Source organism: Meriones unguiculatus, chromosome 11 (genome assembly GCF_030254825.1).
Source record: "Meriones unguiculatus strain TT.TT164.6M chromosome 11, Bangor_MerUng_6.1, whole genome shotgun sequence".
NCBI classification, from domain to species: Eukaryota; Metazoa; Chordata; class Mammalia; order Rodentia; family Muridae; genus Meriones; species Meriones unguiculatus.
The window spans coordinates 17,361,707-17,373,410 of NC_083359.1; the positions used below are offsets into that span (position 1 = coordinate 17,361,707).

At 57.5% G+C, this 11,704-nt stretch overlaps 1 protein-coding gene and 1 long non-coding RNA gene across 5 annotated transcripts; one reads left to right on the forward strand and one right to left on the reverse strand.

Moving 5' to 3' along the window:
- Positions 1 to 2,018: 2,018 nt before the first annotated feature.
- Shroom1 (shroom family member 1) lies at positions 2,019 to 10,940 on the reverse strand. 4 transcript variants are annotated; one of them, XM_021637342.2, is made up of 8 exons: positions 10,806 to 10,940; positions 4,899 to 5,869; positions 4,756 to 4,811; positions 3,957 to 4,154; positions 3,196 to 3,765; positions 2,970 to 3,111; positions 2,619 to 2,891; positions 2,019 to 2,519 (listed from the first exon to the last, which is right to left on the reverse strand). In XM_021637342.2, exons 2-8 carry the CDS (start codon positions 5,841 to 5,843, stop codon positions 2,187 to 2,189), a joined length of 2,517 nt encoding a protein of 838 aa, XP_021493017.1. In that variant the 5' UTR covers positions 5,844 to 5,869; positions 10,806 to 10,940; the 3' UTR covers positions 2,019 to 2,186. The 4 variants fall into 4 exon arrangements, with proteins under 4 accessions (XP_021493017.1, XP_021493019.1, XP_060219709.1 ...); XM_021637344.2 differs by lacking the exon at positions 10,806 to 10,940 and adding an exon at positions 7,379 to 7,511; XM_060363726.1 differs by lacking the exon at positions 10,806 to 10,940 and adding an exon at positions 6,024 to 6,129 and having other exon boundaries at positions 2,619 to 2,855.
- Positions 5,301 to 11,178, forward strand: LOC132646304 (uncharacterized). The gene is made up of 2 exons (XR_009584450.1): positions 5,301 to 5,414; positions 6,031 to 11,178. It is a non-coding gene; the product is annotated as an uncharacterized LOC132646304 (long non-coding RNA).
- The last annotated feature ends 526 nt before the right edge of the window (positions 11,179 to 11,704 follow it).

Consider the following 11,704-nt stretch of genomic DNA (forward strand, 5'->3'; position numbering starts at 1 on the left):
TTACCGTGGAAATGTGTGCGAGCCCGCCGGGCTGCGGGTGGCCCCCAGCGTGGGTGGAGGCGTCCATGGTAAAGGAACAGTGCCCTCTGCTGGTGGTACGCCGCAGGGTCAACCCGTTAGGGTTCCGGGGCCCTCAAAATCTTGAGGTCTGGGGTGCCGGTATAGAACCTCTGAACTCCTGAGTGCCCCCAAAAGAAACCACTGAGCGGACAGGAGAAAAACTGAAGCCGGAGGGAGACAAGAGCAGGTGAGGACTAGAACCAGCGCAGGAACTGCGGCCTTCCTTTGGGGGCTCTCGAAAACGGGCAGGAGTTAAACCCAGTGTAGAACCAAGGTGTATTTTAGCTGGAATAGGGCGGGCGTCCTCATCCCCACCCCTGAGCTGGAAGTGCTTTCAGCTGGCTTAGCGAACCGTTTCCAAGAATATCGTGATGGAAGTGTGCAATGGGGACCGTGTGCCGCAATGGGCACGGATTGGCAGCTTGCGCGCAGAAGGCTCCCCCAGGGACTTTGGTGCCCAGGCCCCCTGCCCACAGGGTTCAAAGCGACCAAGGCGAAGTGTAAGGTTAGGTCCCGCAACGGCTCCAGCAGGAGCCCCATACGTTTTTTATAAAAGGACACAGTGTGAGCATTGTTCCCCGCTCAATAGCCCGACTGTTGCAAATAACGCTTTTAGTATGAATACGACCATTTAAAGTCCCCGACCAGTTGCACTTAGGGACAATGCACATCAGAAAACAAGCCCGGGAGCACGGATTTCTCACTTTGGGGGTCAGTTGGTTTTGAACGTGCGTGCACGCGCCATTTAATGCGCCCAGCTTCCAAAAATACCCTGAGCTTCTGCAAGACAATAATATTCTCCCTGGTGTTTGAGGCTCCAATACTGAGGCCGGTCTCACGTTCATCTGCGAAGCCGGCTGTCTGGGCCACCCCAAGTTTAGACATTCTGAATACAGTACAAGCTCTAGCTGCCTTTTTGGGTCTTCAGGCCTCACGCCCCACTAATTCTGGGTACCCTAGCCGCCCTCTTCAGCTCCCACCCTCTGCCCCCTTCTTGTCTGGCTGATCCAGAACTGGTATCAGACCAACAGCTGGACAGAACCCCGGTTATCAGACTTGCACAGTACACTCTTCTTGCCAGCTGAGCCATCTTACCGGCCCAAATCTTCTGAGCTGCTGATGCAGTGACCAGGGCAGTCAGCGATTGCTGGTGGCAGTGGAGTGCCCCTCAGCCCCTGCTGTTTCTAGATGGTTCTCCAGCCTCCCCAGACATCGTTGGGCCAGACTGATGCTCTGCCAAGTCCCTCCTCCACTCTGGGCAGCCGGGACTGCGGCTGGAATCTGCCAGAGACCCCCTCCCCCCTTTCCCTGCCGTGTGCAGGCTCTCGCACTCCTCTCAGAAAATTTTTTTAGAGAATAAAATGCAATGCTTTGCACCTGCAGCTGCAGCGCTCTTCTCTCTCAACTCCTCTGCTCTGCCAGAGGGGCTTGCCATCACAAGGGGCGTGTGTGTGTGGGGGGGAAGGAGGTTGTGCTCTGTTTTTGTTGACCCTGTACCAGGGATTGAACCTAGGTCTCACACGTATCAAGCGAGCACTCAGCAGCCCTCTCTTTAAATTCTTTTTATCTCTATTTACTCATTTGGGGGTGTTTTGCGTGCAGACCCTAGAGCAGCAGATCCTCCCCCCCCCCCCCCCGCCCCGGGACCGGAGTTAAGGTGGGTGGAGCCATACAACACGGAAGCAGGAGGTGGAGCCCGGAGCCGCGGGAAGAACAGCAGGTGGTCTTAGCCGCCGAGCGTCTCTTCAGCCCACTGCGGCCCTCTTGTTACATTTTATTTTGACGCAGCGGTTCCTAAGATGCCCAGGCTGGCTTTGAGCTCCACCTGTAGCCCAGCCAGGCTCTGAACCTGAAATCCTCCTGCCTCAGCCTCCCATAGAGCTGGGATCGCAGCTACACCAACGTGCCAGGCTTTAAATACTGCCAGTTTTTGTTTTTCTCAAGAACCATAAATTCAGTCCCAAGTCATTAAAAACTTTAATAAGGCCACAGGAGACCACTGTGGGCGGATGTGTTCCTGGGAAGGCGCGGTCTGAGTCCTCCCTCAAGGGAAAGCTCTCTGGAAAGCATGGCTCCGGTTGTCAAGGGTGAGGCTGCGCCCTGCTCCTCAGCCCCAGCACCTGTAACTAAATATGGGTAGCAGGAAAGGGTGGTTTGCCCAGAGGACGAATTCCTGGGGCCCAGGACAGTCTGGGGAAAGGGGGGTGATGGCTCAGGTCGTTCCAGATAGTGTCCAGTTGTTCCTTCAGGAACCGGACTCGGTCGTCCAGGCTGCGCTGCTGGGACAGGATCCTGGCCTTGGCGGCCAGCAGCACACAATAGGAGCGCAGCTGCTCCGCGGGCAGCTCCCGTTCCAGCACCTGACGCAGGGCTTGCTCCCTCCGAGCCACGTGCTCCTTCAGCTCCTTAGCGTCCTCTTGCTGTCGCTGCAGAAGCCGGAGTCGCTGCAGCAGCGAGGCCTGGAACCACCGGGAGAGGGCGCAGTGAGCACCGCGGCTCCGGGAATGACAGCAGGCCCCTCCAAACCCGGCTCTTGCCCCAGCCTCAATCTCTTTTACCCTCTCGTCAGGGTCGCTGTCTGGGCCGGCCCTGGCCAAGGCGAGGTGCACACGGGCCAGGCGGCTGCCCAGCAGCAGCAGCAGACCAAGCACGCGCTCCAGATCAGTCATGAACCGGCGGAAGCGCTCCAGCTCCCGAGGTGTGCAGGCCTGGCTCACCGCAGCCTCCAGATCCTCGCTGCGTCCGGTCCAGTCTGCAGCCGTGCCCCGCAGTCGCTCCTGCTCCGTGTGAAGGTCCTGGAGCATCATGTGGAGGAGGCGGGCTAGATCCACCTGCCGGGAAGGCCTAGCTATTCAAGGACTGGGCCAAGGCTTTGAGTTCACCCCACCCCCTCCCCACCCACGACTCACTTTCTTGGCCTGGGTGCTGTTTTGTTCTGGGAACCCCTGCCCACTTGACCGGTCAGGCACGGGGTGGGGGCTAGAGTTCTCAGACCTGGATGCCTCCTGGGAGGTTGGCAGTTCCTGGCTGAGGCGGCGGCATCCGCAGGCCCTGAGGACAAAGCCAAAGTTCTATGAGTCTTCTTGTCCTAGACTGCAGAGAGTCCGACTCAGGAGTCTAGTGCCGGTCACTCACCCCACCTCCGGTCCACCAGCGTCCTTCTCTCCATCCTCCTCACAGGCTGGCCTCATCGCAGTCCAGGCCTCTGTGGCAGGAAAGAGCCCATCCAGCAGGCCCTGAGGTGGCTCTGGACCAGGCTGGGCCGCAAGAGTTTCACTCAGGGCGGGATCCAGTCTGGCCAGCTCCTGAACCAGCTCCTCGAAATGCCGACTAGGCCAAGTCGGCTTGGAACCAGGTTGGCCCCAGGCCAGGGAAGAGTGGTGAGGGGTTCCTGGAGCCTCAGGGCCTGAAGGTTGAAGGACATCGACAGAGACAGGCTCAGGACAGTTATTATCTGTAGCTGAGGAGGGGTCAGTGATGGGAGGCGCAGCGGCGTCAAATGGCGGGATGTCATCGTTTGTAGTCTCGGGGGGGCTACGGCTTATAGGTCTGGAGATAACCACAGAACCGTTCACCCCTTGCCAATGGTTGTCTGCTCCTGTGAGCCCTGGAACCTCATGGAGGGGCGTCTCTGCTGAGCCTGTAGTCTGGCCGGCTTTTTTGCTTACACCATTTTCATACTGCTGGTCAGGGGTGTGAAGATCCCTGGAAGAGGAAGGATCACTGAGTCGGAAAGAGCTTTGGCACAGACAAGAGCTGGCTCTTCAGGGGCTCCCTGCCCCCATTTCTACCCCCCAGGAGTTGAGAGAGAGTGTGCTCCCTGCCCTCTGGCATTTTCTAGATTGTATGTGTGAGGAGTGTGTCTTCCCCATGCTTGGATGCAAGAGGGGATTCACCTGACTGAGAGCCCCTGGGGGGCGTGGCGATCCTGAGGGGACGGTGTCTCGGCTTCTTCCAGGAACACGTCATCGTCAGGGAGGGAGGGGCACGGAGTGGACACCCTGGTCTCAGAGACCCTCTGACCGCAGCCAGCTGGTCTGGTCTGGAGGGCCTCTCCAGGACACCCCACCGCAGCCTCCTTCTGAGTCAGGAACCTAGAGGCAGAGAGCCTGCAGTGGCCAGGAAAGAGTGCCCCCCTCCCACACTGCACCAGAGAAACAGCAGAGCATGCAGTCTGCGAGAGACAGAGCCTCAGACTGAGGGAGGCAAACTGCCCCGTAATGATCAATGCGTCGTCAACTTGACCGGATTTGGAATTAGGAGACAGGTCTCTGACTGTGAGGGGGTTTCCAGAGAGGTATCCATGAGGAGGGAAGACCCGTACCCACACTGAATGTGGGCAGTGCCATCCCGTGGACTGGGGTTCTAGGACTGAACAGAAAGTGAGACAGGAGAGAGAGAGAGAGAGAGACACTGAGGGAGCTGAGCATCATCAGGACTCTGTTTCCTGACCACCGATGCAGTGTGACCAAAAGCCTCATGCTCCCTGAATCCATGCCTTTCCCTGCCAGGATAGACTGGACTCGCTTCAACCACGAGCCAGAATAACTATTTCTTCTCTAAGTGCCCTGTGTTAGGAATTTGGTCACAACAGTAGGAAAAGTAAGGACAGGACCCGTGATTCTTTTCTGAAAGCAAGACCTGTGAAAGTTGACTCCAGACAACTTTGTCCGCGGAGTGTCCCACGTCTCTCACCTGAAAAGCTTGGTCTTAAGCCAAGGTCTGGGGGTTTCTGCTTTCTGGGGAACAGCCTAGAACACAGGGACAGCGGCCTGAAACCCAGCAGGCTCCCACCAGGCGCCCTCCCCCACCAGCCCGGAGTTCTTTCTCTCTCATACCTGGACAGCGGCCACAGTCCTTTCTGAACCTGTGCGGGGAGCCATGACCTCTCCGGAAACGCTCTGACTCCGACCCGCAGGCCTACAGGTATTGCCAAGATCCACGGACCCGGAGCTCAGCTCCACCGAGCTCAGGGACTGAGTCTCCTGAAGCCCTTTGGATTTGGAGAGTGCCTCACGCTGCAACTCCTGCGTGGAGCAAGCCCCTCTCAGGCCCTCGGCCGTCGGCCCACCGCCCCAACCCACGCGATGCAGTTTGCCCGGCTCCGAGAAGCAGCACAGCCTCTGCTGGCTGGTGAGACGGCCCCGGCCGACCGCACCGGGCGCCGGGGCAGCGGTGCGCGCGGGCTCCGCTTCGGGCGCCTCCTGGCTGCCGGAGGCGGAGCGCGCGTGCGCCGAGGGCGGCCGCGCGGGGAGCGCGGGGCGCAGGCGGCCGGGCAGGCTCATGCGCAGCTCCTTCCGCTGGAAGGACGTCTCCCGCAGCACGCGCCGCTGCGCGCCCTGCAGCCGCTGGCGGTAGGCGTCCCGGGAGGCGGGCGGGCTGGGCGGCTCGGCGGGGCGGGCGGCAGCCTCGGCCTCGGCGGCCAGGGCGTACAGCAGCGGGGTGTCTTGTCTGCTCAGTGGCGCCCCGGGACTTCCCTGGGCCTTCTCGGGAGGCCTCGGGACGCCGTGCCCAGCGACTGTCGCCCCGGGCCGCTGGGTCGTTAGGAGGACAGCGTCCTGCGGGGTTGGGGATCGGCCGCCCCAAACCACTCGCACGTAGTCCCAGTCTAGGTACGGGAGGGGATCGCTCCCCGGGGATGGCGTGCGCGTCTCGGGACCGGCAGACGCGGCGGAGAAGGAGCTGTAGGCTGAGTCGGCGCGCGTGGACAGCCGTCGCAAGTCCAGGCTTCCAGGGGCTGACGCGGGGGAGGCGCGGTCGCTCCCAGTACCCAGGGCTTCCATGGCTATGCTGTTGGGGACTGGTGGGCCTGGTGGGGGCCGAAAAAAGAAGAAAATGACACAGGGGTTGGTGGGTAAAGAGTTGGGCTAGAACAACCTGCTGGCTCCTTCACCACGGAGAACAGGGGCTTACGGGTCCCCCCTCTGGTCACACAGTCCCTAGCTCTGGCATCTTCCTCCTACCCCTCAGGATGGTAGAGAAACTTTTGAGGTCGAGATGGCATGGACAGTGGGACAAGAACACAAGTCTGGACGTCGGGAACCTCATTATTGACGAAACTGGCCCGTTCCCATTACTCAGCCTCACCTCTGCCCTGGCACCTCCCGCCCTGCTGCGGACAGGCGCATGCTCAAACCCCAGTTCCACCCAGGCTGCTTCCTGACCATTCTGTTAGCTTCTCTGTGTGATCTTGCCCCGATAAACAAGGATCAAGAATGTTCTGAGATCACAGAGGAGCCCGCAGAAGGGGGGCGGGGGAGGGTAAGAGGCAAGGCAGGAGCAGAGGCAGCTTCAGGAGCCCTGTCTACCCTCGACCCCGTGGCCTTTTTGGTCCAGGTGCAGCATATAAAGACTCATCTTAGTCCTCATCTCCTTGCGTGCTTTTTACAGATTAGAACACTGAGGTTCTGAGGAGGAAGCGATTGGCCCAGAGGCACATACAGAGCCCTGGCTGGAATCTAGGCATGCCTCCAAGCTCACTGCAGCCAAGATCAATTTTCCACAGGCAAACCCTGCCCAAAGTCCTTGCCATGGCCCCTCTTTCCCCAATAAACCCCAAATCCCAAGCAAGTCACCCGAAGTACCATAGATTCCAGAATAATGCACTTGGAGGTCTTGGGGTTCTTTAGGATTTCCACAGTGTCACTCATTCTTGCTCCTCCCAGTCCCACTCCTGAGCTTCCTGGGGACAGGCTCTGCCCTTATTTGCCACCCAGTACCTGGCACCAGCCCTGGCATGTAGTCGATGTTAAATAAATAGTTGCTGAGCGTCAAGGGAAGGGTCAGAGGTGTGGGGAGTGGATGGAAGAGTGGCCTTGCTAGAGAAGAAAAGGCTTCGTGCCACTGGGCAGTGGTGGTGCAAGCTTTTAATCCCAGCACTTGGGAAACAGAGGCAGTCGGATCTCTATGAGTTCGAGGCCAGCCTGGTCTACAGAGTGAGTTCCAGGACAGCCAGAGCTACACAGAGAAACCCTGTTTTCTCGGAAAAACAGAACAACAATGAAAGGCTTCTTTTCCCCTTGCATCAGTCTTTTCTGGAGAAGGCAATAGAACGGGCAAGGAGGCCCTGGCCACGGTGGGTATAACCAGGTTACTCATGCATTATCAGGAAGAAACAGAGCCTGCGAGCAAGCAGGACTGGCTGGAAACTGATCCCTCCCCAGTGCCGGGAGGCAGAGCCAGGGGAAGGCCTCTGTGGCTGTGCTGGGACTGGCTACGAGGTGTTTTGAGGCGGGGATCTGTGACTCCCAATGAACTCTGGTGGCAGTTTGTCTTCTTTGAGCTGCTGGGTGTGGGGGAAGAGATTAGGGGTACACACCTGGGATGTGGTCCAAAAGCAGGCCCTTTGGAGCTTCCCAGAAGCTTTGGAATCCAGGGTCATCCTGAATTCCTCTCTAGATGCAGGATATTATACATTGCCGGGAGCAAGTCCAGGAGCAGAAAGCCTTCCTAAAAAGGAGAGGCAAGCAAGCCTCTAGGTCCTAGACCAGGCATCTTGATGCTGGGGGGCTCTTCATGCACAGCCAGATTAGTCTTTACGCTCAGGTTTGGGGATCTTTTTGTGAAGTCTTTCCACTCTCTAGACCTCAGGAAGGCAAGAAGCTGCGGAGTGACAGCCCCTAAGAGAATACTCAATTCTTCTAAACCGTCTACCCTGGCTGCTCAGGTACCAGCTCCCTTTTTCCTAATTTTTATTTTCTTTAAAAAGTTTTTTTTTTTTTTTTTTTGGCCAAGCAGTGATAGCACACACCTTTACTCCTAGCACTCGGGAGTCAGAGGCAGGCAGATCTCTGAGTTTGAGGCCAGCCTGGTGGCACAGAGAGAGTTCTAGGACAGCCAGGGCTATATGGAGAAACCTTGTCTTGAAAAACCAATAAAATAAAATAAAAAAAAATGTGTGTGTGGTATATGCTGGTGTCTGTGGAAGCCAGAGGTTGATGTCTAGTCTCTTTTCACCCTCTTTTTTTTTTTTTTTTTTTTAATACGGGGTCTTTTGATTATGTAGCCTTAATTGTGCCTGCCTCCCCGGTGCTGGGATGAAAGGCATGTGCCACCACTGCCCCACTGAGACAGGCTTTGTTCCTGTCTGCACTTCTCCTCCACACCCAGCAGCAGTACCCTGCTCTTTACTTGGGTGTTGGGGACTCAAAGTCAGGTCCACGAGCTTGTCCCTTACTTACTAAACCTTACTAAGCCATCTTCCCAACTCCCCTCTTCCTGATGTTTCTAAGCCCGGATCTTCCTTAATCTTTTTAAGCGTATACCACCCATGCCTGGGCCATGCTGGCCTGCCAAAAGGCAGCAGTGATGAAATACAAAGATAGTTCCTCAAAGGGGGCTTTGATGGTGGAGAGATGGGTCAGTCGGAAAGATGGCTGCCGAGCCTGACAACCTGAGTTCCATCCTGAGGATGCAAGTTCCAGGAGGCCTGTGTCAAAAATCAGACAAACAAGCAAGCAAACAAAAAGAGTTGCCGCTTTTGCAGAGGACCCAAATTTGGCTCCCTGGCAGCCGAGAATCATCTGTAAGCTGAGCTCCAGGGGATCCCGTGCTCCCTTCTGGCCTCCACAGGCACCAGACGTGCATGCGGTACACACACGTGGGCAAAACACTCATACACATAAAAAAATACATCTTAAAAACAAAAGGAACAAAAACAGCTTAAGGGACAGAAAGGTGGCTCACTGGGCAAAGCTGTTCACTGTGCAGGCAATTTGAGTCTGATCTCCAGGACCCCTATGGAAAGTCAGGTTCAGGGGCTGGAGAGATGGCTCAGCAATCAGGAGCGCCTACTGCTCTCACAACCGACTTAGGTTTGGTTCCCAGCACCACAGGGCTCACAACCAACTGTAACTCAAGTTCCAAATGATCCAACACTCTTCCCAACGTACGCGCTTAGCTGTACGCACATAAAAGAAATGCTTTTGTCAGATGTGGGTGGTGCCCAGCAGCAGCAGCCTCGGCTCGGTGACCGGCAGCAGCCTCGGCTCGGTGACCGTGAGGTGGGAAGCAGAACCAAGAGAATCAGCTGGGAGCTTTGAAGGCCAGCTACCCTCAAATATGCTAGGCAGCGGCAGAAACAACCTGGCCCCACCTAGGGGGAAGGTGACAAGAGGACTCCTAAAATCTCCCCTGATTTCCGCAAACACACCGGAACACTCCAGCGTACACACTAACACACACACCCAATAAGGTGATTAACGAAAACACCAACTTATAACGAGCCATTAAATGTGTACACATCTGTTTTCTTATTGCCCCTAACGTGTCTCCAGGACTCTGTTGCATAGGTGGTCCCCGAAGGTTTCTGTTCATGCAGAGCTCTGATACTTGTGCCCTTTGCAGGACCTGCAGTGCCTCCGGGCCTTCGAGGCCTCAGCGCAAACAAGGGATTTTCACACTTGTCCCCAGAGCAGGGGTTGTAGCAGCATAGGGTCTGCTTAGAAAATCAGACTGCGGTCCTGGGGGTGGAGGAAGGTGCTAGTCAGCTGAACAGAGGGGTACGGGAGCTGTGCTCAGGGTTCAGAGCCAGGGTTCCTAAGGGTGGAGGATGAAACCGGGCAGCACTCATTCAGTCTGGGGCCCCTGGGCTTTTCTGTGGCCATGGCAAGTCTAGCCATGTTTGAGATGTGGCTCTGCTGCTCTAGAGTCAAGGTGGACCCAGGACTTCAGTCCAGGCTTGTTGGGGGCGAGGGTGGGGAGAGGAGTCGATGAAGATAGTCTTCAGTGGGCAAAACCGCACCAAGACATCGCATGCAAGCCCAGGGCCACGTGACAGGAGAGGCCCAGGAGAAAAGGCAACCTCAAAGCTAAGCTGGGATGAAACTGTCCTTTCAAGGGCCACCTCCCATCTGTCTTCCTGTGAGGACCTGCGCAGGCCACTCCTTGCCTCTTGGCCTTCCCTCAGTACTGTGGAGGCCCGTAACTGCGCTTCCCCACCCCCACCCCCACGCTCCTGGAGTCAGAGATCCAGCGTTGGAGACCAGATCTCAAATCCTAGCATCCCAGACTAGACCTTTCTGTCAAACTCACTGGTTCTCTGTGTCCTGTTTTCCAAGGCCGTGGGTGACATTGCACCCCTGTGCGACAGAGCGACATAGAGGCTAGTTATACGGTCTCTATAGCCCTGCTGAGATCCCGCTTCCAGGACGTGTACAAAATTCACACCCGGGTACAGCCGGTCACTGCCTCGGACAGAGCGCCTACCCGGCGCTTCAAATTCTAGGCGAACCAGGGCTCAAAGACAGCTGGAGGGACGCCGCGAGGACCGCATGGGGCACCAGAATCCCGTGGAGAGACGAGAAAGGCGACGCTTGGGGGACACTAGGAGAACCGGTGGCCTCTAACCAGCCTGTTTTTTAGGCCTTCCCTGTGGAGTTCAAGATCCGGAAAGATAGGGGATTGGGAGGGACCGGGATTCTCCAGCAGCCGAAGCTTAAGAACAGAGAGGGTCGCGAGGCGGACGCCTCTGCTTGCTCCGTGTCCCTGCAACAGCCAGGACAGCTAGACAGCTCTGCGCCCTGCCCGGCCCGGCCGAGAGTGAAGGTGCGCAGGGGCTAGTAAAGGCACTAGCGCAGCCTGTCTGGACTCCAGGTCGGGAGGTCCAGACAGGAGGACGGTCCGGCAGCTTCGCAGCCACGGCTGTCACCGCCCCGACCCTCCCGTCCGGGTCTCCCTCCCGGGAAGCGGATCCGTAGACCACGCGCTGCGCGTCCCCTCCCTCCCTTCCCGGCCCCGCCGCGTACCTGTGGCTCCAGCTCCAGACGCGCTGCAGGGCGCCCGCGACCGCGCAGTGACATCCGAGCCGAGCCTCCGGCTCCAGCTTCCGACGCCACCTCCAGCCTCTAGTCGCCGCGGGAGAGGCGCCACCTCCGGCCGAGGGGGGCGGGAGCGGCGAGGGGCTCCGGGAGCCGCGCCCCTCCCTCGTGGGATTCTGCGCGTGGCCCTCGACCGGAGGCCCCGGGTGCTCTCACCACAGCAGACAACCGGGGCCGGAGGGCGATCGCACTCCCTCCTAGCCTCGGGGCGGAGGTCGGTCAACCCCGCCCCGGAGCACCAAAGTCTCACCTTTCTTTTTTTAACCTTAAAAAAAAAAAATAAATTACATTTATTTACTTATTTGGTGTGCCTGTGCGCGCCCGCGGGGGGGCGGGGGTGGTCCCATGTGGAGGTCAGAGAACAATTTACAGGAGTCAGTTCTCTCTTTCCACCCCTGTGGAGTCCTGGGATCCGATTGAGGCCATCTGGCCTGGTGACATCAAGCGTTATCTACTGGACCATCTCTCCTGGGCCTGTTCTCTTCAACTGCGTAGAGCAAACAGTTGTGCCTGGAGCTCCTGCCTCTTCCTCTCCCTCTGAGTTGCTTTAGATGGTAATGGCTTCTTGGCCAAAAACTCTCTCCTCCGACCCACATTTCCTGTCGCCTCCTGGACTCCTTCTACCGGCTCTCCTCTTTGGTCCTGGTCGGCTTCCTTCCCATTTCTCCCTCTACTAGAGCCAGGCCAGTAAGAAGCCAGCTCACCTTTGTTACCCAGCGCAGGGGACAGTGTGTGTGTGTGTGTGTGTGTGTGTGTGTGTGTGTGTGTGTAGGTGGATTCCTGGAGTTGGCTGGTCAGCTGGTCTACCCAAATTGATGATTTTAGAT

Excerpts from the sequence above, each read along its gene's own strand:
- Shroom1 (XM_060363725.1), bottom strand. The coding sequence starts at position 6,108 with ATGAGGTTCCCGACGTCCAGACTTGTGTTCTTGTCCCACTGTCCATGC. Across the intron at positions 4,155-4,755 it reads CTTAAGACCAAGCTTTTCAG|GTTCCTGACTCAGAAGGAGG; the intron begins GTGAGAGACGTG and ends CTCTGCCTCTAG. Across the intron at positions 3,112-3,195 it reads GCTGGTGGACCGGAGGTGGG|GGCCTGCGGATGCCGCCGCC; the intron begins GTGAGTGACCGG and ends CTTTGTCCTCAG.